Source organism: Doryrhamphus excisus, chromosome 13 (genome assembly GCF_030265055.1).
Source record: "Doryrhamphus excisus isolate RoL2022-K1 chromosome 13, RoL_Dexc_1.0, whole genome shotgun sequence".
NCBI lineage: Eukaryota > Metazoa > Chordata > Actinopteri > Syngnathiformes > Syngnathidae > Doryrhamphus > Doryrhamphus excisus.
In genome coordinates this window covers 1,411,520-1,437,497 of record NC_080478.1, presented here as the reverse complement: position 1 = coordinate 1,437,497, position 25,978 = coordinate 1,411,520, and the positions used below count along the sequence as shown (strand labels likewise).

At 44.4% G+C, this 25,978-nt stretch overlaps 1 protein-coding gene across 4 annotated transcripts; it reads left to right on the top strand.

The window, feature by feature from the left end:
* Positions 1-155: 155 nt before the first annotated feature.
* Positions 156-25,928, top strand: atr (ATR serine/threonine kinase). 4 transcript variants are annotated; one of them, XM_058090903.1, is made up of 48 exons: positions 156-343; positions 478-569; positions 2,298-2,450; positions 2,522-3,393; positions 3,740-3,882; positions 3,947-4,123; positions 4,196-4,353; positions 4,466-4,618; positions 6,544-6,742; positions 6,817-7,073; positions 7,416-7,603; positions 7,696-7,796; positions 8,305-8,476; positions 8,559-8,717; positions 8,850-9,044; positions 9,128-9,223; positions 9,306-9,395; positions 10,236-10,331; positions 11,060-11,190; positions 11,277-11,420; positions 11,526-11,619; positions 11,688-11,813; positions 12,654-12,860; positions 14,969-15,082; positions 15,157-15,272; positions 15,349-15,469; positions 15,559-15,696; positions 15,772-15,937; positions 16,082-16,266; positions 16,337-16,501; positions 16,578-16,669; positions 17,867-17,958; positions 18,384-18,561; positions 19,540-19,725; positions 19,950-20,109; positions 20,175-20,354; positions 20,423-20,565; positions 20,692-20,789; positions 20,871-21,100; positions 21,176-21,310; positions 22,350-22,550; positions 22,618-22,761; positions 22,965-23,115; positions 23,195-23,351; positions 23,409-23,562; positions 24,117-24,268; positions 25,479-25,584; positions 25,659-25,928. In XM_058090903.1, exons 1-48 carry the CDS (start codon positions 291-293, stop codon positions 25,830-25,832), a joined length of 7,794 nt encoding a protein of 2,597 aa, XP_057946886.1. In that variant the 5' UTR covers positions 156-290; the 3' UTR covers positions 25,833-25,928. The 4 variants fall into 4 exon arrangements, 3 of the variants coding, with proteins under 3 accessions (XP_057946886.1, XP_057946887.1, XP_057946885.1); XM_058090904.1 differs by having other exon boundaries at positions 7,416-7,612; positions 16,100-16,266; XM_058090902.1 differs by having other exon boundaries at positions 7,416-7,612.
* The last annotated feature ends 50 nt before the right edge of the window (positions 25,929-25,978 follow it).

Sequence of the window (25,978 nt, the reverse complement as noted above, 5' to 3'; positions counted from 1 at the left end):
GTAACCTAAAACGTAAATCGATACAGACAAAATTAATTGGTTATTAATGACGACAGAGCGTATTCAAAATACGGTAATTCGTGCATTATTGCGGCGTGGCAATGTACACATTTAGGCATACGCATTTACCTTTTTGACCCTCTGCGGTACCCGTACCAAAACAGAAACGTCATCATAGAGCGGAACGTTTGACAGACCGTCTGCGGGTGTGCTGTTTCATACCTTAGTGATTCTTGAATATGGCGTCCAAAATTTGATTTAAAGTGCATAAAACATTTGTTTTGCTGGCCATGGAGGGGCTGGAGATGTCTGCGATGATCCCAGCGCTCCAGGAGCTTGCGAGGTAAATCACCGACTGGTGGCTAACGGCTATGCTACCAAAATCACACTCTCGAATGTCGGAGTGAACAAGTGTTGAAAGTGCGTTTGAATTGCGACACTCATTACACAATCATTGTACAATGTATGTCACTTTAGTGCCACTGCGTTTGAATACGACGAAGCAGTGCAGAAGCCGCGACAGATCCTGTGTCAGTTCATCGACAGGATACTGACCAACGTGGATGCAGGTGAGTCCCAATAAATTCAACCGTACCTTACCGTATATTGGTATTATTGTCCTGAATTGTGATTATTTGCCATGTTTAGTTACTTCAGTTGCACTTTTCAGGATTAGTCTACATGGTGCCTGTGAAAGTTGTGACGCCTTCCCGGCGCATAATTATGACGTCATCAGTTGGCTGTATATTACAACATGTTAATATTTAAACTACACTACTAAAATTACATTATTTTTTTATTCTGGTAAAATTGTAACACTTTTTCATTTTACATTGAAAAATTTTTCACGTTTGTTTTTTTAATCCATTTCAATTTTTTCTTTCTTTTTGCTTTTTCTGACTTTATTCCTATAATATTCTGACTTTATCTTATCATTATTACTTTTTCCCAATTTAATTTTCAAAATTACAACATTGTTGTTTGTCGTTTAGGCCCTATTACTTATTAAATTTTTTTTTCCTTAATATCGTTAATATTTATTTAATTGTATGCAACAAAAAAAGTTTCCTCATACTATGGTATTCTCGTAAAAAAATGACTTTTAGTTTTTGTGACGTTATTCTTGTAAAATTACTGCTGATTTTTCTTGTTAAATTATATTTTTAGAATGTTCCACTGGCCACACTTTGGACACCCTTATTATCACATACTACAGTGTTAATTGGCCCTGTACCCGAGAAACGCCCATGAATGATACGGGAAAAGGCCGAAATGATACTGTGTCAAAGCCCAGGGCAGTGATACTGATAAACTATAGCGTTTAACCATGTCAGTATCAGCCCCCGTAGCTGTCCAATCAGAGCGCGCTGCTCTGGTATCGTGCCCGTGAAACAACCAATCAGAGAACAGCGCACGAGTGTTTGTTTTGCTGCCGTCTGTGCTCTGTCAACATGTCAGCGGTTGACACTCCCGGCGAAAGACAAATAGGGAAAATAGCAAACAGAATATTAGAAATGGAACGTTTTATCACTCTTGAAATGATCGAAAAAACTAAAAATGCAAATACAAGTCGGAAAACCAAGGGCGACTGCAACTGCAAGAACGAACGAAGACTGGTAGAAAGTACTCCCCCGCCTGAGTTGGACAAATACGTGTCTATGTTTATTGTAACGTCGTTGCCGACGCTATGGAAAGGACACGACTGTGATCGCTAACAAGCTTTTATTACACAACAATACTGGCTACTGTCGGCCGTAACCACGCCGTTGTAACCACTGCCAGCAACGCAACAGTGCTTCCTCAACACGACACGCCCCCACCCCTGGTGCATTCACAGTCACGCGGAACGTCACGTCAGACACTCAAGAGCACAACATGTCAACATGAACACGTCAGGGTCGCTACATTATTTTATCAATCAGAAAAGAAAATGGGGATGAATACGAGCCTGATTCTCTCAAATCAAAATTCAACTCTCTGGCACGTTACATGATGGAAAAACAAAAGTACGTGATAATAAGCTCATGATTAAATAGTATGTGATAATAAGATCATCACATGGTTTGTCTGGTATCAGGCCCAGTATCATGCCCCCGCGTGTTAGAATCGACCTTCGGTCTCGGGCTGATACTGACACTTGGGGGCATGATACCAATTGAACATGTTGGTGTCAGTCAATGAACGCTTCACATATTGGCTATTATTAAGAAGTATTCAAAATCCTGGAAATCCTGAAATCCTGGATGCCTCGTCACACATGTTATCTTTCTTAGGGAACCATGTTTGTTTCTTTTCAGTGTCTCTGGGGCTGAACAAAAAATCCACGTCAGAGCCCGCCTGTGTCATGCTGCTGGACTTTGTGCTGCACATCATCAAATCGTCATCGCTCATGTTCGCCAACCCTGCCTGCCAGCCTGCCGAGTACCCCGACGCCACACAGAGCTGCACCGGTAGGAGACCAGCTAAACAGTTTGACAAGGGTAATTAGTGACATTCACTCTCGTCTCCTTTTTGTCTCCAGACTTCAGCAAGTGGGTGGTGGTGCGTTTGCTGCGCGTGGCAGCCGCTCCAGACTGCGACGCCATCCATGGCCGCGTCTGCTCTGTGCTGTGCTACATGATGAACTCCCTGAAATTTAGGGCTCCATTCATCTTTAGCCGCCTCGCACGGGAACTCATTCTCCTGACACAGGACCTCAATGACATTTTGTACGCTCACATCACTTCCCTCACCGTGAATCGCACCCCCAGCCAATGGCCCATGGCGCTCGCCGCCTTCACTGTCTCGTCGGCGTGTGCCTACCTCACCCCTTCACCTCTTGTACTCAGCTCACCTTCAGCCTTGGAGACGCTCACCACTGTGACAATGAGAGTTTTGACCGACACCACGAGGGGAGTTGTTTCCCCTGGCGACCTCAGGGCTTCCTGGGAAACCTCTTGCTCCATCCTGGCCAACGGCACCGTCCAGCTGAGGAAGGTTGCCATGGTGATGTTGAGGCAGCTGGTGGAGCTGGTAGGGTTTGCAGAGGCGCAAGGACACGAGTTCTTCGCCGCCTTCCTTCATGTGCTGGAGACGAACATGTGCACAGCGAGTGCACAGCAGCCATACGACGGAGAGCTGCTTCTCCTGACACGATGCATGTTTCGCTCGCCGAGTGACACTTGCACGAACTTTGAACCCATCTTCCTCGCACAGCTCTTTGAGTGCGTTTGCACTCTCGCCGAGGAGGGTGCCACGCTGGGGACGGAGGTCGTCCAGTCGCTGTGCCACTTGTTCGACTTCACGCTGTCCGTCACGGCAGGATACGAGAATGGTGGGCTTCCACGGAGGCAGCGGGTTGTCCAGGTCTGCAGGGTGCTGGTACGCACTGTGGGTGCAGAAAACCAAGCTGAGGTGTTGTTTCTTCTTTTTGTTGGTTCTGTTATTACTAGGCTGTAACGGCACTTTATTCGTAATTGGTGCAATACTTTTTTGTTATGAATATACGGTTAAGACATTACTTTTTTTTTTTTTCAAACAGTGGTTCTCATTTATTTTCTCTAATATCTCATCTAGGGTACAGAAATGTATTCACGCCTGAAATACTAATGAGAACCTGTAGAATTAATTTATTTGTTTGTACAAGCCACTGTGAGTTGTGTGGGCACCACCTTCTGGGGCTTGTCCCACTATTTGAGAAGCACTGGTTTAGAACCTTGACTCTTTTATCTTGCTTTAATGTCTTTTCCGTGTCTCGCAGTGCGCCGAGGGCTTTCTCCAAGCTGCGCTCAAAGCAGAGGTTGCCGTGGTGACGCGGCAAGTGGAGGATGAGGAGCCGGTTTCCAAGAAAGTCTGTAAAGTTTCCACCGATGCATCCGGAAAGACAGCAAAAGCATTGTCAAAGTGAGTTGAGTAGACTTTTTGGGAGAAGAAAAGTCAAATTAAAGTCGATGTTTGTGTCTTTTAGCGAGGTAGACATGTGTGCTCGCAGTCAGGTTTGGGCTGTGGTCAGCAGTCGACTGGAGGAGCTGTTAACGATCTTGAACTCTGACCCTGGTGAACCTGAGACCATGGAGATTCTCTCTGCTCTGCGGGGTCTGGCGTCCATCCTCCGTCTGGCGGCCATCTGCTTTTCACCCAGCAGGTAAAGCAAAAACAAACACACTGGCTCATCAGAAGACTCGAACCATTGTTCTCCCTTCCTTGAATCACTTAGACCTCTCCTTTGGGTGTCGGCTGAGAACCTGGGCAGATCTCTAAAGAGCTGCCAGTCAGTGTTGGAGGGCGGGGCTAAGCCAGTCTCGAACCAGAACTACTACCAGTCTGCTGTCCAGATCACTATTGGAGTCCTTGACTGTGTCATCTACCTGACTAGTAAGCATACAAACACATTGAACATTCCCATTTGTGAATAACTTATTTTCTATTGGGTGGCTCTCTATTGTGTACCTAATGAAATGGCTGTGCTGTTTTTTTTTACGTGTAGGATGCAGCCATGGTGAGGATGGCCTCCGGCGTCGTATGTGTGCACTTTTGTCGCTCCCATGGGTGCCGGACCTCAAGTCGGCCTCTGCCTTCAAAGGTTCCGGGTTCCCCTCCTGGGTGCCCGTCTTGGCGCAGAGACTCCACTTCTGCTTCTGTGAGTACAATGCAGGGATGTCATTAAATATATAATACACTCCTAATCCAAATGTGAAGGAAATGGCAAGAATTTACATTTTGCACTGTTGGTTCTTAAGGAGGTTCTAAGTAGAACTTGCAAAAAATGCAAAAATGAGAGACAAAAATGTTTTTACTAAACATTTTTTTTCCAAACAAGCATTAAAGTGAAATACGCTGTTCGCCAGCTGATCAAATGCTTAAGAGCACAGCTTTTAAAATCTTTGCAAAAATGTCGATTAAATGTCATTTTCTGTCAGGTATTCACATTGTCATGATCTCTTGACCAGTCCATCAGGCGACAGGCAGGGCGCCTGTAGACTCCAGCATACCGGCAACCCTAGTGAGGATAAGCAGCATAGTCTTGGCAAAAGCAAACAAGCTTTCTCTCCTCGAATCTGGTCAGATTGTTGAGCTGCATAAGCAAGTCCTGCTGAGGCTGGATGCAGTAAGACGGTCATTTGAAATTTCAAAGATCCTCAGGGTTAGGGACAAGTGGTAGACCCCAAAAGAATGTCACCGACTTGATCCAGATGATCCCAGTGGCTGTCCGTCAAGGCACAAGACCATCCTCGGCCCAAATGAAGGTTGTTACTGGTGCAGAGTGCAGTCCCATAACCATCAGACGGCATCTTCCAGAGAAGGCTTTTGAGAACACAAAACGTCTTCTTCAATGTCACAAACTTGCCTGACCTTGACAGTCCTGATGATTTCCAAGTGGTTACTGGCAGGACATGTCGATCCCACCTGAGATGATTTCCACACAGCCCAGTGGAAGGGGTGCCATCATGATTTTTCAATGGAGTTTCAGGTTGCGCGGGGGTGGCTAACGGCATATGGCTATGTGGACTATGTGGTCATGACTGAAGGCCCTCCTCTGTGTGGTAATGACTGGCTTTTTCAACAGGACAACGCTGGACTTCTCAATGTCAGCCTGACAAAGGAGTTCTTCCAGAGAAATTAGCTCACTCTAAATCCAATTGAGAACATTTGGGGATGGATGATCCTATATCTGCTGACTTCGGCCGAGAGGCGGTGTACATCGTGGAGTGGTCACCAGTCAATATTATGTTAGAATATATATCTTTTTATGAAATGTTTCTATTTTAGGGTGGTTTGGGGTTCTTTTGAGCTGTGGTATTAAACCTTTGATGGGCTGATGAACAGCCTATTTCACTAGAAGTTGTTTTCGATCCATCAATTTTCTGTACAGCTTATCCTCATGAGGGTCACGGCACACTCACATTCACAACTATGGACAATTTGTAGGTGCCAATTAAGCTAACATGCATGTTTTGGGATCTTGGGAGGAAACCGGAGTAGCCGGAGAAAACCTACGCACGGGGAGAACATGCAAACCACACAGCGATGCCCCAGTGGGGAATCAAACTCCGATGTCCCCTTTTTCTTTTTTGCATTTTGACTCTAATTGCAAAAAAAAATTGTCGATAATGCAATGTGAGTGAATTTGTTCCAGTTTTCCAGTTGTCATTATAAAACCTTAGCTTACTCCACTTGCAATATTTTCATTCCCATTTTAAATGTTTCATAATGTTGTACAAATGCGAATTAGCGAATTTTCCCACGGGGATGAATGTACCTACCTACCTACCTACAAGTGTGTAAAAATAAATTAACCACTCTATAATGAGACTAAATAAAAGAAAAATAAATAAAACTACTTCACTTCTACTTAAAAATCACATTTGCTCACAATGTACCAGCCAGACAGTTCAACTTGCTGTTCTATGGTTGTCATCACACTCTTCACGGCTACTTTCTGTGCTGAAATCAACAATTTTTAAATTGACTTTTGATGCATATTTATCTGGAACATATTGGTTGAACATTGTATTATTGCGCAGGTTTGTCTTATGTATGTATGTTGTGTGTGTGTGTTTCTAGCGAGCGAGGTACAGGTGCAGTGTGTCTTGCTACTGGCTCGCCTACGTCCCGGTGTGTGCGAGGGTTGGCGCGCCTGTGTCTTTTCTGCGGCGCTGCAGGGTCGAGACGAGGCGGGGAGAGCAGCGGCGGTCAGAACCTTCCCTCTTCTTCTTCACCACATGGGAAACGCCCACCGGAACCTCATGGACACCGCTCTACTGTACATTTGGGTTTGCTTTCAATTCATATGTCCCTCCAGTGACATAATGTGGGTACATATGTGTCTATCTTCAGTCCCAGGCTGGAAGACAGTTCAGAGCAGGTGAAGAGAGAACTCGCCAGGATAGTCGGTCAGCTGAGCTGCATACAGTCTGGCCTCTCGCAGGTCGGCAACATGTGCTCCAAAGCGACTTGTCTGGAAGAGCTAGTCTGCACCCGCCTGGATCTTGCGGCAGAGCATGCTGGGAATGGTCTCCCATCCCTGAGGGCGTCATTTTTGAAACCCTTTCTTCCTCTGCTCCAACCAGTAGCCGCATGTAGCGTAAAGCAAGGTGCTTCACAGACATTTCACACACAACACCTTTTAGTACAGTACAACATTGCTTCTGTTCTTGCTGAGGTGTGCAATATACTTGTTAGTAAATGGCCCTAACCACTTTCTCATGCACTCCAAATCATTATTCACGTTAAAAAATATGTGTTTAAATTGAAATACTGTGTGTAATGTGTTTTCACATCTGGGAAATAAGTTTCTCTCCAATTAACACCACATCCTCTTTGCAGTTGGCTTTACACATGGCTGTAATTACAGCAGTCACTGTATTTATCAATGAAAGGCTTTGGTTACCTCTCCTGTGTATAATATATTTGTTTCTCTGCCATATACTGTATAGCGTTCCTGGAAGCACTGCCTCACTTCTGCCAACATGTCAGTCTAGCCGGAGATGACGGCGACTCCCGGGAAGTCCTCTGCGCCCTAATTGGCCTCATGGAGGATTCCAACGCGAGGGTCAGAACCAGCTTCAGCCAGTCGGTGCGCTTCCTGCTCACTGAGCCCACACAGAGCTCCAATGACGGCCTAGTGAGTGAGGTAAGACCAACAAGTATTTAGGGTATTTTATGCAAGACTTTGCTTCTTTGACCAAATGTTCTTGGCCCCTGTCGCTGTTGTAGCTCCTGGTTGCTTGTCTCCAAGAGGCCTTCAACAAAGCAAAACTCAAACAAGACGAGGACCTGCGGCACACTCTCATCCTCACTACTGGGGAGATCGGCAGGTACAGTATACTATATCATATTGACCCCAAGACTGAATCCACAAAGTATGATTCCTTATTTATGAGTCAAATATTTTCATAGTTAGAGCATATAAAACCTATTTCGACATGGTAAATACAGTTTTTATTATTGGTGCTCTCTAGACATCTAATAATGACTGTGAACCGCAAAGATGACTGTATATTTAATATGTAAATATTATTATTGAATTTTTATTTAATTTTAGATTTTTCATGTGTTTTTCTATTTTGTTTTTTTAACATTTGGAAAGTCATTACATGAAATTTTTTCTAATTTGAATAATGATTTCGAGTGCATGCAAAAGCGGAAAAGTCCACTATTGCACAGTGCAGCAGCAACAGAACCAATGTTGCAGTAGCAGTAAGACACAAACTGCTCAGGTTAAATGTCTAGATGTGACTTTTTCAGACTTTTTTCCGCCCAGGGAAAAATACTTAATGTCCCATTTTTGTTTTTTCACTTTGCCTGGCGCTTGTCCTTCTTCAGAGCCTCTCAGGGTAGTCTGGTGTCCTTCTCCCTCCTGCGGCTGCTCCACTGTTTGCTGTCCAAGTCGTCTTCCGTATCAGTTGCCGCATACGCTCAGATCAGAGCCCTGGCCTCTGCCAAAGGCCTGAAACTCCAAACTCTCTTCAGTCAGTACAAGAACCCCATTTGTCAGGTGAGGACTCTTGTGCATATTTATACATATCAGCAAATAGAACCCACTTCAACTTGCTCTTACTCCCCGCGCATGCGTTCAGTTCCTGGTGGAGTCGCTGCACTCGCGTCATGCCTTGGCCCTGCGGAGCACACCGGATCAGAGCGGCAGCGTATCGGCCAATCAGAGGGAGCTGGCTCTGGACATCCTAGCTCAGATTGCACATGCTTTTGACTTCCCAGACCTCCACCTCTTCCTCTCTGTACGTACGTTAAGATGTAATGAATGCGGTGTATCCTCCACTCACTTAGGGCCAAAATGCTTTATTTAGCCTTGTCACAATATAAGAAACGGCTCTGCGTATTTATGGTTGTATGGTTGTTTGGCATCATAGCGGACGCTGCAGGTACTCCTGCCCTACTTGGCCGCCAAGGCCAGTGCAACAGGCTCCGCCCTCATCCGCACCCTGGCCAATGAGCTGAAGGCAAACCGGCGGGAGATCCTGATCAGCAACTTCAAGTACATCTTCAGCCATCTGGTCTGTTCCTGCACCAAGGAGGAGCTGGAGAGGGCCTTCCACTACCTACAGGTAAAAAATAAAAAAAGATATATGCTTATATTATGTACACCTGCACTCATATCCTCACGTGTAACCTTTGTACTGTGCCTAAGAGCGAGACTGATATCGAACTGGGCTCTCTTCTGCGTCAAGACTTCCAGGGTCTTCACAATGAGTTGCTGCTGCGGTTGGGAGAACACTACCAGCAGGTTGACATATCTGTTTTCTTCTTTCTTCAAAGTCTTCCCTAAGCTTGAATGGTTTATTCACTGACACACATTTTATTCTTAGGTCTTCAACGGCCTGGCCATCCTGGCCTCCTTTGCTTCAAACGACGACCCCTATCAGGGTCCCCGTGGCATCACCACCCCAGAGCGCATGGTACAAAACACATTTACTCTTATTTTTACTCTTATTCCTTATTTGTGCTTTTTTTTAATGAACAAATAAAGTATTTTATATTCATTATTTTTAGTTGCATGGAAAATCAGTTGCATAATCTACACAATATAAAAAAAATCAACATAATATAAATTATAATTAATAATAATAATTTCAGTGTTTTTTATTAATACAGTTTTATTAATATAAATATTTTACTTTATTTAATGTTATTTTATTTAACATTTTTTTATTATAAATTATTATTGATGCAAATGTTTCATATGATTTATTTACACAGAGAAAAACCAGAAAATCATTTGTGTAACCTATCCAATAATTTTGCAAGAATATTTTTAGTACTTTTTACATATTTTTTATATTTGTTTTATTACAATTTTAATGCAATTTTTATATTTACTATTAGTTATTTATAGTTTCAGTGACAAAATCTCAAAAAGTTGTTGCCGACACAATACAAAAAGAAAATCAACCTATAATGTTATTAATTTAAATTTTTTTTACTAAAATTTTTTTGTTAATACAATTATTTTAAAAGAAAATTATGTAACTTTAGAAAAACTAATTCTTCGCAACAAAACTGTAAAATTAAATGACATAGTTTGATGTGGTCTGATGTTTAAAGTGCGCCTGAAAAAAGGGACATGGGAACATACAGCTGATAGTATAACACTTTTACAGATACAATTAGACAAATTATTCAAGGAAAATTATAAGCATAAAATAGTGTGTGTGTGTAAAAAAACTCCCAACAATCATATTAACAATGTGATTTTAGATGTTAAATTTAAATTTGCTATGTCTCTTTTCTAAATGTAGGCGGACTACCTGCAGCCAAAGCTGCTGGGAATTTTGGCCTTCTTCAACATGCAGCTGCTCAGCTCCAGTGCAGGAGAGAAAGACAGGAAGAAGCTGGTGAGCAAGCAAAAATAGATACTATAAAAACTGTGATCATAGCCTGGGCCTGCCGACGCCGCACGTTCGTTTCCGAGCCCCAACACCCAACCATTGGAGATGTTCAGTAGCTGTCCATTAGGATAATTGGATTATTTCTGGAATGTCATCACTCATTCTATAAGATGAGTTCATTGTTTAATTCAAATAATGATGTGGAGAGCATGAGAAAGTGTAAAGGAAAACATAGCTCTCTTTGACACAGGAACATGTATATTGGACAACACAGTAGTAACAGAACCAATGTTGCAATAGCGGTCAGGAGCTGAACTGCTCAGTTAGTGTTAATACTAAGGGTGGTCCAGTCTCTCTTCAAAAAGTGAGTCTAATATGTTTGGTCTAAATGAAGGTAATTTTGTGGCTCCTTTTATCATGTCCTATAGCCAATAGTATGTTTAAAAATGTTCACTTAATCCATGTGATCAGTATCATTTCACTCATGGATAATCAGTATCGGAATCGCCAACATAGAACCCTGATCGGAGCATTCCCAGTTAATGATGAGTTTGTTGGAAACGACAGTTTAGTGCAGCCAGTGTTACACATGTTGCCAGATGCTGACTGCTCGTGATAATAAATGTTTTTAAAACTATTGAAGTTGCTTACAGCCACAGCTGTTGATGGCAATGTTTCTTCATTGTAATTAGGGTACTTAAGAAACAGCTTTAAGTGTATTTTCCCTTGTGTAGGTGCTGACCAGTGTGATGGCCTTGATGCAACTCATGGGCTCCAAACACATTAGCTCAGTCAGGGTGAAGATGATGACCACCTTGCGAACAGGCCTGCGCTACAGAGAGGACTTTCCCCTGCTCTGCTGCCAGTCAGTGCTGTCTTTCTATCTTTCCTTTTCCATTTCAATCCAAAGCCTTTTGTTCAATTCTATGGTTTATGCGGCATGGTCCACAGAGCGTGGGACTGTTTTGTGCGGAGCGTGGATCCCGCGCATTTGGGGCCTCTCCTGAGTCATGTGATTGTGGCGCTTCTCCCGCTAATCGCTCTGCTGCCCAAAGAGACTGCCGCCATCATCCGCTTCCTGATACTGGACAACAGGTTAGCTCATTCTGTAATTGACTCGTGGCCTCCACTGTAATAGTATGATGTAATATGATGTCATTTAATCCAATAAGTGCTCATATTTACCACCATCCCTCGCAGGGAAGAAGTCAAGGACTACCTCCATGAGATATACTTCCTGCCGGACCACCCTGAGCTGAAAGACATACACACTGTCTTACAGAACGACAAAAAGGTACAACCCTAATAGGGATATTGGAACACATATGCATTCACACAGCAACGCTTATTGTTTTTTCTTAGCTGACAGCCAGCAACAGTGACCTAGCGTCCGTCCTGCAGCTATCCATGAGAGCCGTTCAGCACGAGAATGTCGACGTCCGCATTCACGCGCTCACCAGCCTGAGAGACATGATGCACAGCAACCAGGTTTCAGCTATTTTAGTTTTTTTTCCCAATTCTTAGGAACACATCTTAGCAGACATGTTATACAGATATCCTCAAAGCCTCATAATTGCTGAGTGGTTAGCATGTAAACCACACAGTCAGGAGATCGGGAAAACCTGTGTTCGATTTTCTGCTTGGCCATCTCTGTGTGGAGTTTGCATGTTCTCCCCGTGCATGCGTGCGTTATCTCCGGTTACTCCGGTTTCCTCCCACATTCCAAAAACATGCTAGGCTAATTGGCGACTCCAGATTGTCCATAGGTGTGAATGTGAGTGTGAATGGCTGTCTATATGTGCCCTGTGATTGGCTGGCCACCAGTCCAGGGTGTACCCCACCTCTAGCCTGAAGTCAGCTGGGATAAGCTCCAACATATCCCCATGGCCCTAGTGAGGATATGCAGCAGCATGGAAAATGGTTGATGGAAGGTTTTGCATGCATAGTCTGCATTTAGAGGTGTAAACAACATGAAAAGCAGAAAACAAAGCAATTATATAGACAGACAGACAGACAGACTTTCTTTATTGTCATTGCAAAATAACACAGCAGTGAAATTGCCAATGAAATGTCGTTGCCTGGCTCCCGTATAATAATAATAATGTGGTGAATAAATAGATGACCTCAAATAAGAACAACAGTGTTTTTAAGCAGCGGACTATTAAGTTCATTAGGGTATTTGTGTCATATCCAGTGAGTATATTGCCTTCAGGACTTTTATCAATTGATTTATACACTTGATTATGCATTTTTAATGGCCAGTGTAACCACATTTGAAGCTCCATTCCCATAAAAGCATCACAATACTTACTGAGTTTGTAATACCAGGACTGGCTGCTGAGGCAGGTTTGCGCCAGTGAGGCGGTGGAGCCGGTCATTTCCAGCCTGGTGTCGGTGCTGCTGAAAGGCTGCCAGGACTCGTCCCCAGAGGCCAGACTGCTTTGCGGGGAATGTCTCGGAGAGCTGGGCGCCGTGGACCCCGGACGCCTGGACCTGACGCAGTCCCACACCCACGGCGACCGCAACACGTTTGTGGTAAATAATCCTCTGTGTCATTGGATTGCAATGTAACGAGTGAAGCAAGCTGGTGTTTACGGTGCTATTATTTTCACACAAAGAATGATACAGTCTGATGGACAAAGACATCAGCAATCAACTGAAATAATGACCTTCCTTTTTACTAACATACTATACCTATTTCAAGCATCACGGGTGCATCTTAATCGCAATATAAATGACAGTCAATTAGTCCATCCATCCATCCATTTTCCTCCGCTTATCCGGGTCCGGGTCGCGGGGGCAGCAGTCTTAGTAGGGAAGCCCAGACTTCCCGGTCCCCGGCCACCTCCTCCAGCTCCACCGGGAGGACACCAAGGCGTTCCCAGGCCAGCTGTGAGACATAATCCCTCCAGCGTGTCCTAGGTCTGCCCCGCGGCCTTTTCCCGGCTGGGCATGCCTGGAACACCTCACCAGGGAGGTGTCCGGGAGGCATCCGGACTAGATGCACGAGCCACCTCAACTGACTCCTCTCGATGTGAAGGAGAAGCGCCTCTACTCTGAGCCCCTCCCGGATGACTGAGCTCCTCACCCTATCTCTTAGGGTGAGTCCAGCTACCCTACGAAGGAAACTCATTTCAGCCGCCTGAATCCGCTGGATCCCTCTGGATGTTGAGGGACTGTCTTGGCTGACATGTCTCTTCAACATTGCATGGAAGTCGGGAACAGTACCTTTTGGATTGGCAGACCGGGGTGGTGGTCCCCCTTTTCAAGAAGGGTGACCGGAGGGTGTGTTCCAACTACAGGGGGATCACACTCCTCAGCCTCCCTGGGAAAGTCTATTCCAGGGTGCTGGAGAGTAGGGTACGACCGTTGGTTGAACCTCTGATACAAGAGGTCCAATGCGGTTTTCGTCCTGGTCGTGGAACACTGGACCAGCTCTACACCCTCACGAGGGTGCTTGAGGGTGCATGGGAATTTGCCCAACCAGTCTACATGTGTTTTGTGGATCTGGAAAAGGCATTTAACCGAGTCCCTCGTAGCGTCCTTTGGGGGGTGCTCCGGGAGTACGGTCTATCTGGTCCTTGTACAAACGGGGCAGGAGTCTGGTTGGCATTGCCAGTAGTAAGTCAAGCCTGTTTCCGGTAAACGTTGGCCTCCGCCAAGGCTGCCCTTTGTCACCGATTCTGTTCACAATTTTCATGGACAGAATTTCTAGGCGCAGCCAAGGTGTTGAGGGAGTCCAGTTCGGGGGCCTTAGAATCTCATCTCTGCTATTTGCAGATGATGTGGTTCTTATGGCTTCTTCAGGCTGTGACCTCCAGCGTTTACTGGGACGGTTTGCATCTGAGTGTGAAGCGTCTGGGATGAGACTCAGTACCTCCAAATCAGAGGCCATGGTTCTCAGTCGGAAAAGGGTGGAGTGCTCCCTCCGGGTTGGGAATGAGGTCCTGCCCCAGGTGGAGGAGTTATCACAGAGTCTTGTTCACGAGTGAGGGAAAGTGGGAGCGTGAGGTCGACAGACGGATCGGTGCAGCCTCGGCAGTAATGCGGTCGCTGTACCGGACCGTCGTGGTGAAAAGAGAGTTGAGCCGGAGGGCAAAGCTCTCAATTTACCAGTCGATCTATGTTCCCACCCTCACCTATGGTCATGACCGAAAGAGTGAGTCAATTAGTCAATTAAATAAAAAAGTGATAGATTTCTATTGATTTCTCTGCCACCAGACATATTTCCTAATATGAAGAAAAAAGTTTTAATCTAACGAGAAAACACCTGAGGAAAAATAACACATTTAGTAGCAAAGTTGAGATATTTTTTAAAGTTGTAATATGAGAAACAAACAAAACAAAATTAAGTTGTATTTTTGTAAAATTACATTGGGGAAAAGTTGAAATATTTAAAGAATGAAGTCAAAATACGGTAATAAAGTTATAATTCCGAGATGAAAATGAAAAATAAACTAATATTATAATATGTAATATTCTGAGAAAACATAAATATTATGGTAATAATATGACAAAAAGAACATTTACAAAGGATATTTAAGGAGGGGGGGGGGGGGGACCCCAGCAAAATAACCAATATCGGCCATGCCTATTACAGCATGTTTCAAAAACAAATAAACCATGCTCCTTACCACAACCAGAGTGGAGTCGAAGACCCCAACTTCGCCTATGAGCTGCTGAATGAGCTGACGAGAACTTTTCTAGCTTATGCCGACAACGTCCGAGCGCAGGATTCAGCTGCCTATGCCATCCAGGTATTCCCCCCATCTCCCCAAAGAAAAATCTTTTGTGTGTGCTGTTTTTGGTGTTCACTGTACTGGCATTATAGGAGCTGCTCTCCATTTTTGAGTGTCGCGAGGGTCGCCTCGATTCGCCCGGGCGCCGTCTGTGGAGGAGATTCCCAGAGCACATCCAGGAGATACTGGAACCCCACCTCAACAGCAGGTTTTAAAAAAAATCACAAATTACTTCATCTCATCATCTATTCACTTCCCCTACTCCTTCCACCTCTGTGGTACAGGTACAAGAGCAGCCAGAAGGAGGTGAACTGGTCCAAACTGAAGAAGCCGGTCTACCTCAGCAGCAAGGGTAGCAAGTTTTCAGATTGGTCCGCCACATGGGCCGCCTACCTCATAAGCAAAGTAAGTTGCCTTGTATTTTCGTAAGCTTTTTGTCTGTTTGCACAACCCGTCTGTTTGGTCACGAGAATGAAAGTGGTAACGTGTTCCAGGTGCGACATGAGTTGGCTAGCCGAGTGTTCACCTGCTGCAGTTTCATCATCAAGCACGACTACAAGGTCACCATCTACCTGCTGCCTCACATCCTGCTCTACATGCTGCTGGGATGCACTCCTGCAGAGCAGAAGGAGGTGTGGCACTCCTACATGTATACTATGTGAGGGGTGAGTGGAGAAATTAGTTGTATTGTAAATATCGTCCTGTAGGTGGCACAGGAGATGTTGACGGTGTTGACAGAGGGGGAGGGGCCAGGAGCCGGGCACTGCCAGGAGACGGCCTCCAGCCTATCACAGCTCAGCACTCAGACCGTGTTCAGCATCTTGTCTCACCTCACCCAGTGGAGCCGCCATGTCCTCTACGCCAAACACAACGGTAACCATGCGTTCCACTTCGGTCCTATGGGTGGCAGTAATGCACCTTACAGTTTAGATTGCAACAGCTAAATAGATGACGGAAAGGTCAAAATGAATATGCCTTTGTTGGTATTGATACAGAGTGATTTATTTATTTGTGTAGAAATGAAAAATGTTACAGAAAATGGCGAGTACCAGCGTGTGGTGGCTTTCCTCAAGGGAATTCCTCAGGACGTCATGGCCAAGGCCTCGCTGCGCTCCAAGGCGTACACTCGGGCACTCATGCACTTTGAAGCATATATCCTGGAAAACAAGGAGAACATCCAGGACCACCTCACATTCCTGCAGGTGCAACAGACAGAAAAAAATGCTGCTTTCCTGGTGATTATATTTGACTATTCTCAACATTTTGCCTCAGACACTGTACGCCGCCATGCACGAGCCCGACGGCGTGAGAGGAGTCAATGCCCTGAGGCGGGAGGAGCCCTCGCTACGGGAACAGATACTGGAGCACGAGAGCATCGGCCTCCTCCGGGATGCCACCGCCTGCTACGACCGGGCCATCCAGCTGGAGTCGGACCAGGTTTTACTCCTGATTCGGAAATATTCCATCTGTATTCAATGTGCACATTGTTTATTGTAGTCGTCTACACCGCCAGATCGGTCACTATCACGGGGTCATGACATCTATGCTCGGCCTGGGCCAGCTGTCCACAGTCATCACGCAGGTTAATGGAGTGCTGGCCGACAAGTAAGTGCTGTCAATGGACATTATATGGGGGTGGGAAGGACACAAAAACCAGACAGGAATATCCTGATTTAACATCATGATTTGCAGTGGAAGTCAGTATTGATGTGCTGTTTGCAAAATACTCACAATATGTCTACTATATGAATAATATTGACCATGTACCACGAACAAACATTACTTTTCGTGTCCGCCACCATCACACGTGCCTTTTGTTTTACTTCTGGCTGTAAAGAAAGCAGCTAGGCTATTGTTATGGTGCCAAATGACTCCACATGAATAAAACGGCATTCAATTATTATGTATTGATATTAACAATCACGTGGTGTCCAATCATCATGACCGTTATCTCCAACATGAATGTTTTGTGAGTGCAAGAGTATTTTTTCGCTATATCGTGAAAATCAATTTTACAGAGTCGGGTCGGGAAACAAATAATCAGGAATGACTGTATTGTTTTTTTGTGTTGCTGATATCATCCCTTATTGTGAAGCTTACTTTGCACTGAAGGTGAAGGTTTAATACTGTGTAACTCGACAGTCGTTTTGTTACTAGTGTGGTGCATGAAGTTAATACTCTACAACAGTGGTTCCCAAAGCGGGGTACGTCAATTGCCACTGGCCGTGAATAAAAATAAACAATTAGCGCCTAACACTCAAAATTACGAGTGTGCCTGAACGCCTCAAATAAGTAAGTTCAAATGATTACTTTGTGCATTAACAGTTTTTCATCTTGAACATTTTATTTATATTGGAGTTCCAATTCATTCCGCCTGGCCCCAGCGGTGAAAACCGGGCACTGTGTTGTATTGTTGGTTTATGTATGTTTGCATTTCAGATACTACTAAGAAGGGGGTAGTGGTTCTTTTAGAGTTGGGACATCATGGAAAGATTCCAGTGTTGTGGAAAAATCATATCATCCTAACTAGGAAAGAGAATGCCTGAAATACCTGTAAATACAGCAGAGCTCTTCAAAATATGTCTCATCCTCTGTCCTGGGCATGTAGGAATGTAATCATCGTCGCAAAAGTGTGCACTGCACACACAAAGCTGTTTCTAGCCACTCTGCTTCCCACGTTATAGCCAATGGCAAGCAGCCAAAGTTTTCTAATAGCAATATCCGTGGCAGGAAAACAATGTACTCACTGGACATTGATTAGGGACACCGCAGTAATAAACATATCTTTATGTGTACATTTAGACACCAGTGGACTTCGGAGCTGAACATGTACAGAGTGGAGGCCGCCTGGAAGCTGGGCAAATGGGACCTGCTGGAGGACTACTTGGGTTCGGGTAATGAAATGAGCGCGGCAACAAACTGAATATATTTACTGTAAATGTGCCAATGAACTCCCTCATTCGATGAACCACCAAGACTTATATTCGAAGAATACATGGTCTACAAAAGCAAACAACCCCCAAGGTCTCCAGTTAGCGCCTAGTCAAAAAAGCAGTCGTGGCTGTAGGCAACCTCCTGAGGTTGTTTTTTTTGTTAACCTAATATAAGTCAGCATCCAGCATCATTATCTACCTCTGCATGCGCTTTAAAATTTGGAACTTGTGTGTGTTGCACGTTCAGTTCTGTTGTTTACAATGAACTAATTTGCGCTATTATTGCTGGCTCAGCAGATTGCTCCTGGCCACTAGTACAACATTGCTTCTGTTGCTACTCTATGCTTGTTTCAAAAACTCAAAAAAGCTTGTTTTCCTTCTTCCAGACATTCAGTCCAGCACATGGGGAGTACGGATGGGCCAGTTGCTGCTGGCCGCCAAGAAACAAGATGCTGGTACCTTCTATGAGAACCTGAAGTTGGTCAGGAAGGAGCAGGTGGTCCCTTTGTCCGCCGCCAGCTATGAGTGCGGAACCTACCAGAGAGGATATGAATACATTGTCAGGTATGTCAGCTTGTCCAGGGAGCACTATTGTGCACTTCATCCACTTTCTGCACTTGTCCAACATAATGGATGCCGTATATGACATACAACAATAATAATAGTAAGGAATGGGACAGTAGGGCACAAATGCAAGCACAAATCCAGCATAGCTATGTGATGCCTCGATGCTAGGGTGGCCTGTTTGTGGGGAAAAAGCTAAATGATCAAACTTAGCTCCCCCATGTCTTGTGAAAGGATAGTTCGGAGTATTTCGGAGTCATTCTTTAAGTTTAAGATGTGGAGCAAGCCTGTTTTTAAATTTTTTATTTTACAAATCCTTAAATAAATCTCCTAAACAGACTCTTGGGACACATGACTTTTGGAATGACATTAAAAAAGCCAGTTTGTAGAATGTGGTTGTATATGCAGTCGAAAACAGATACACATGTGCATGGCAAATTGATCAGTTGAGTTTCATTCATTTATTGTGTGCTTAATTTAGTTATTTATTAGTGTCCCAGGCCTAGTGCCTACAAAGTATAATTTTTTCTGAATGAGAAATCTCGTCACGTTTTAATCTCATAAGATATACTTAAGACATACATAAGACTCATGTTTGTGTGTGTTAGTGTAAATGTAGTGTAAGGACAGGAAGCGTGGGTTACGGCTACCACAATAGTCCGTGTTTTTTTTATTAGAGGTTATTGTGCCTGTTGTGAGATAATTCAAATCTGCAATAAAAGCTTTTTGTTCCAGTCTGGTGCTTGTACGTCTCACTGAACATTACTGACACCTAGTGACCAGTGTATAGAACACTACATGTCTTTGAATGCATCTTCTGAATGTTCACTTGCAATACATAAAATGAACTTAAATATGCATATTCTTTTGGCTAATAATGGCCATATACAACCACAAAGCAGCATGATTTATTAATGCATTTTTGAGTGAAGCCGTGAAATTGGAAATGGGATGACTGTAAACTGTTTTCATGATTAGGTTGCACATGCTCAGCGAGATGGAGCACACATTCACAGAGCTGCAGAAACAGGAAGAAGGCTCTGCCCCCAGCCTCAGACAGCTTCTTTCTCATTGGGCGGATCGGCTGGAGATGACTCAGAAATCCTTCCGGGCCAAAGAGCCCATCCTGGCCCTCCGTCGCGCCCTGCTCAGCCTGCAATCAAAGTAAGGATGTGGCATTTGTGTATTTAAGTACATATAGATACATATCTATATGTGCCCTGTGATTGGCTGGCCACCAGTCCAGGGTGTACCCCGCCTCTCGCCCAAAGACAGCTGGGATAGGCTCCAGCGACCCTTGTGAGGAAAAGCGGGAGAAAATGAATGAATGAATGAATGAATGTAGTACAGTCTGGTTGATGGTGCAAATCCCCTGACTTTGTGTCCAGGCCGACGAGCCATGAGCTGGTGGGCGAGTGCTGGCTCCAGAGTGCTCGGGTGGCCAGGAAGGCCGGGCATCACCAGACGGCTTTCAATGCACTTTTGAACGCAGAGAACACACACCTGGCCGAGTTGGTCACCGAGAAGGCCAAGTGGCTTTGGTCCAAGGTGAGACACTTTTAGGCAGTGGGACATCTTGGAGAACCATCACATTCAACTCTTGAGTCTCTCAGGGAGACGTACACCAGGCCCTCATCGTGCTGAAGAAGGGCGTCACCCAGTGTTTCCCCGACAATTGCCCCCAGTCGGACCCTCGCAGTCTGCAGACCAAAGGCAGAGCCATGCTGCTGGTGGGACGCTTCATGGAGGAGACGGCCAACTTTGAGTCCAACGCCATCATGAAGACATATAAGGTGGGACCCGTCAGGGCCATACCCGCATCCAAGGAGTCGGTGATGCTTAATCATGCTTTCTTTTTTAGGATGTGACCAACCTTCTACCCGCATGGGAGGATGGCAACTTCTACCTGGCTAAATACTACGACAAGGTGATGCCCATGGTGACCGACAACAAGCTGGAGAAACAAGGCAACCTCATCAGATACATTGTCACTTACTTTGGAAAGTAAGACTTTGGACCTGAACTTTAGTGGTTCTTTCCTTTAAATATAGGGCACTGTGTTTTATGTATTAACAATTAACAATCCTTGATGGTAGATATCCGCTGTTTCCTCTTATCTTCCCCACCCAGAGCCTTGCAGTTTGGCAACCAGTACATCTACCAGGCTATGCCTCGCATGCTGTCCCTCTGGCTCGACTTTGGAGCTAAAGTGTGTGAGTGTGAGAAATGTAGGTGTCACGTATGTACTAGTATCATTGCCATTTGCTATGCGCACATACTGTAAATAACATTGACGTGTCCACATGTAGCCGGGCGGGCCGACAGGCAAATGCGCCAGGAGCTGTCCAAAATCAACACGGCAATGAGCGAGCACTGCGCTAACTTGCCACCCTACCAGTTCCTGACCGCCTTCTCACAGCTCATCTCCAGGGTCTGCCACTCCAGCGATGACGTCTTCAACGTCCTCATGACCATAGTGGCCAAAGTTTTCCTAGCGTACCCCCAGCAGGCCATGTGGCTGATGACGGCTGTGTCCAAGGTACTAATTCCTCCATGCTTGTAGGTGGACATTTAGGAACATGCTCTTTGGAGGCGTTCTGGTTTTCTCCCCCAGTCGTCCTATCCCACTCGCATGAACCGCTGCAATCAGATCCTGAAGAAGGCCATCAGCCTCAAGCAGTCGCTGGAGAAGTTCATCAGCGACGCCAACAGGCTTACCGACAAACTGCTGGAGCTCTGCAACAAGCCGGTATGCACCAAATACTCACAAAACTATCCCATTATGGACGTTTGCTCTCTTTGTCATTGTTTCCCACATTTTAAAATACAGTATTTTCCGCACCATAAGGTGCTCTGAATTCACTTCACTTGGTTTTCACAGGAGAGATAGAAGCGGTGTTGTTGGACCGCCCCGGAGGCGTGGTGGACGTTAAGATACATGTTGTATGTAATACGTGTAGTTCTCTGATTGGTTTATTGCTGCCAGCTTAGTATCACGTCCCTGTGTCAGCAGGAAATGGTGTGCACTCACTCAAGCAGAGCACTAACCCAAGTAGAACAACATTTTTACAGATTTTGGAACACACATAAGGCGCACCACATTAAAAGGCACATCATCGATTTTTGAGAAAATTAAAGACTTTCAAGTGCGCCTTATTGTGCGGAAAATACGTTACATTAAAGTGTACATTGTAATCTTCTTTTTTGTTCTAATCTTTTTTTTTTCCATGCTCTAACTTAATGTAATGGTTGATTTTGTAAAATTACAAAAAACAAAAAAATCACATTATTCCTAATGTTCTGATTTAATTTAATGATAGATTTTATTCATTCATTCATTTTCTACCGCTTATTCTCACAAGGGTCGTGGGAGGTGCTGGAGCCTATCCCAGCTGTCTTCTTTGTATGCCCTGGACTGGTCGCCAGATTCATACCACATTCATACCTATGAACAATTTGGAGTCCCCAATTAACCTAGCATGTTTTTGGAATGTGGGAGGAAACCGGAGTCCCCGGAGAAAACCCACGCATGCACGGGGAGAACATGCAAACTCCACACAGAGATGGCCGAGGGTGGAATTGAAATTGGGTCTCCTAGCTATGAGGTCTGTGTGCTAAGCACTCGGCTGACGTGCAGCCCATGACAGATTTTAGCTATGTGAACAAAAAAATCATATAATACTTATACCATATAATAATAATTATCCAACACATGGATTTGCAGCCAAATTTCTATGTAACAAATTATTTGTATTATTCTGATGATGTATTCATAATGGGTTGTGCAGGTGGACGGTAACTGCACCACCCTGACCATAAGCGTCCACTTCAAGCAGCTGAAACGTCTGGTGGAGGAGCCCACATTCAGCCAGATCCTGATACCGCTGCAGTCTGTTCTCATCCCAACACTGCCCTCTACTGGCGGGGCAAACACACATCATGACGCCTTTCCGGGACACTGGGCCTACCTGGACGGCTTTGAAGACTCTGTAAGGAAAAAGTGTTATCTGTAATTGTAACGTTTTAAAAACTGTAGCATGATATGTTTGCATGTAGGTGGAGATCCTGGCCTCCTTACAGAAGCCTAAGAAGATCAGTCTGATGGGGTCAGATGGGCGGAGCTACACCATGATGTGCAAACCTAAAGATGACCTGAGGAAAGACTGCAGGCTTATGGAGTTCAACTGCCTCATTAACAAGGTGCCACAACATGCTTGTTCTGAATGCTGCAGTCTGGGCAGAGCTGATCAGTGGAGGAGGATCAGTGTTTTAAAGAAAGTATCGGACGATATTGATAACGTGCTTTTTTGCTGATATTGGTAGATACTGATTGGTGGCCGATCGATCGGAGCAACCCTAAGAGCGACCTTTAAGCAATATTTATTGTTCTTATATGCGCTTAGTGCTTACGGAAAGATGCAGAGTCGCGCCGGCGGGAGCTCCACATCCGGACTTACGCCGTCATCCCCCTCAACGAGGAGTGCGGCATCATCGAGTGGGTCAGCAACACAGCAGGGCTTCGGCACATCCTCACCAAACTGTACAAGGAGAGAGGTAGGCTTTTGGAACATCAGCTGTGAACGAACGAATCAGTGGATGAATATACATAATTTGCAGACTGTGTGATGTTCAGGTGTCTACTTGTCGGGCAAAGAGCTGAGGAAGCTGATTTTGCCTAAGACAGCCCCGTTTGAGGAGAAACTTCGAATACACAAGGAGGTGCTATGTGTTCGACATCCTCCCGTCTTCCATGAGTGGTTCCTCCGCACCTTCCCCGACCCTACGTCATGGTACGAGCCTTTTCTGTTGTATACACTCCAACCATATTTATCGTATGTAGTCAACAGGTACAGAAGTCGCTCCGCATACTGCCGCTCCACAGCGGTAATGTCCATGGTGGGGTATATCCTAGGCTTGGGGGATCGCCACGGAGAAAACATCCTCTTCGACTCCTTAACGGGGGAATGTGTGCATGTGGACTTCAACTGCCTCTTCAACAAGGTGTGTATTGCCTTGTATCAAGCATCCTGTTTCAGGGTTGCCTGCGGCCTACTACTAGTCAACGATACGCATATTAAAGCTAATGCTCCATATTTTTTGCATAAATTAAGCATTGTCAAGCATAAAGAAGGCAAAATTAACTGAAGGAATTAAGAAGTCGCATTGAAATTATGAATATAGCATTCTACCTTGGTCACTAGATGTCACTAATTGTTCGGCAAGACAAGCACCAGACTTCATCACCAGGCTTTTATTGCCTCTTTATCTCGCAGGAGGCACAACAATAGTGTAATAATCAGGATAATAAATAAAAACGCGGGCCTTAATCCAGCTAAAACTCAACTCTGAACCCTTTGGCTCGAATCTTGTTTATGTCTTAAAGTGGCTCATTTTCTATAATTATGTCTACTATATTGGGTATTACGAATGTAAAGGTCACTATAGGGGTGTTATTTAATGTCTACAGGACTTTAATAATGTTAAAAAACATAGGAGCTTTGGACACTGTTATGGATTCAAATTGATGAAACATCTTTCCCATCCATCTCCACCAGGGGGAGACATTCGACGTCCCCGAAGTGGTTCCTTTCCGCCTGACCCATAACATGGTCCACGCCATGGGGCCCATGGGCACAGAGGGGCTCTTTAGGCAGGCTTGTGAGGTCACACTGAGGCTGATGAGGGACCAGAGGGAGCCGCTGATGAGGTACCAACACACCAGCATATTTGTGAAACAGGCTACATATTTTAGGCATCAAACCACATAGATGTTTGGACTTATCTGCTCCCCTAATGACACAACGGTTCTATTTATGCTTGTTACCTTTGGCTGACCACCAACTCTACAAGCTCGCTATATTATATATATAAATATGGTCGCTATATTTAGTGAGTAGGGTTGTGCATTAAAAGTGAAAGACAGGAAGTGTTTCTTGCGTCATGCATTTATTCAGTAATTAAATACAAGCGGTCAACAAAGGTGAAGTATCTGCCGTGGAGGTGAGGGGCAGTGGAGCTCCACATACGCACCGTTGTACAATGCAGGTCTGAAAGCTGTAAAAAAATACAAAAAACTTCCATGATGCAAACCAGCCTATGACCAGCAAAAGGGCCAAGAAGGCAGAGCTTGGACACACTCCTCTGTCGCCTGGCAACACCTCGCCCTCCTGACCAGACTGGCATTGGTGTCCAAATTGTGGTGCAGCGGTCATCTGCACCACAAAAAAAAAAAAAAAAAAAGAAAAACAGAGCAAAAATCTCAAATGTTGTGATTTAAATGTGTGTTTTTTTTTTCATTACGTTTTATTATAAATATCACCTGCACAGTCTTGACATGAACAGACATAAACAGTAAGCTGGCATTGCTCAACTACAAGCTGAAACAATTTCAAGAAATGCTGCAAATGACAGTTTGACAGAGACAATACATGTCACAAACGCCAATTAACCAACTTAGCAGAACGAAATATGACATATTAAAGGAAACATTGCATTGTTATGATATATCATTTATATTTCATATTCCTATCGAAATAGTGGTTTATTGGTTAATATTGTTTTGCGTCAATTTGTGGGACAATGAACATTTCAAAACACAACTGCATTGTTTTGTGACCTAGTTAAAAAAAAAAGGTTGTTTGTCCAATCATATTTTCAATTGTTTAAAAAAGAAAAATTCTCATCTTGTGTGTTGTGACACCCTATTTACTAAAATTATTTTTTCACCGTAACAAAAACATTTACCCTACCTAGATGTAAGGTATACTCTGGAGTTGTAAAAATAACATCTTACCATTTTGAGGAAATACTGATGAATTAAATTTAGATTTTCACTTTAAAATGTAATAAATATCTTGTTTTGTTTTATTTTGTAGGATTAACAGATAATTCCTTTTCCATTTTTTTCTTCTCCTCAGTGTCCTGAAGACCTTTCTCCATGACCCTCTGGTGGAGTGGAGCAAGAAAGGCAAAGGACTGTGCAAAACGCAGGCTAACGAAACTGGAGAGATAGTAAACGAAAAGGTGCAATTTGCTAATCTCATCTCGGAACTACATTTTCTTCATTTTTATCTAACATCTACTCAACCCCACCTCAGGCCAAAACTCACGTGTGTGACATCGAGCAGCGTCTTCAGGGTGTGATTAAGAGCAGAAACAAAGTGCTGGGGCTGCCATTGTCCATCGAGGGACACGTCCACTATCTTATTCAGGAATCCACAGATGACAAACTGCTGTGTCTGATGTACCTGGGCTGGGGGCCTTACCTGTAAAGTGCACTTTTTTCACATTTAGTTCAAACAGCTATGTTAGCATTCACACTCATGTACATGTTGTTGTAATAAATGAGGATTATGTTTTGTATGTTATGTATGTCTCTGTGTGTATTGTGGGTCAGAAATGTGCCCTAATCTTGTTA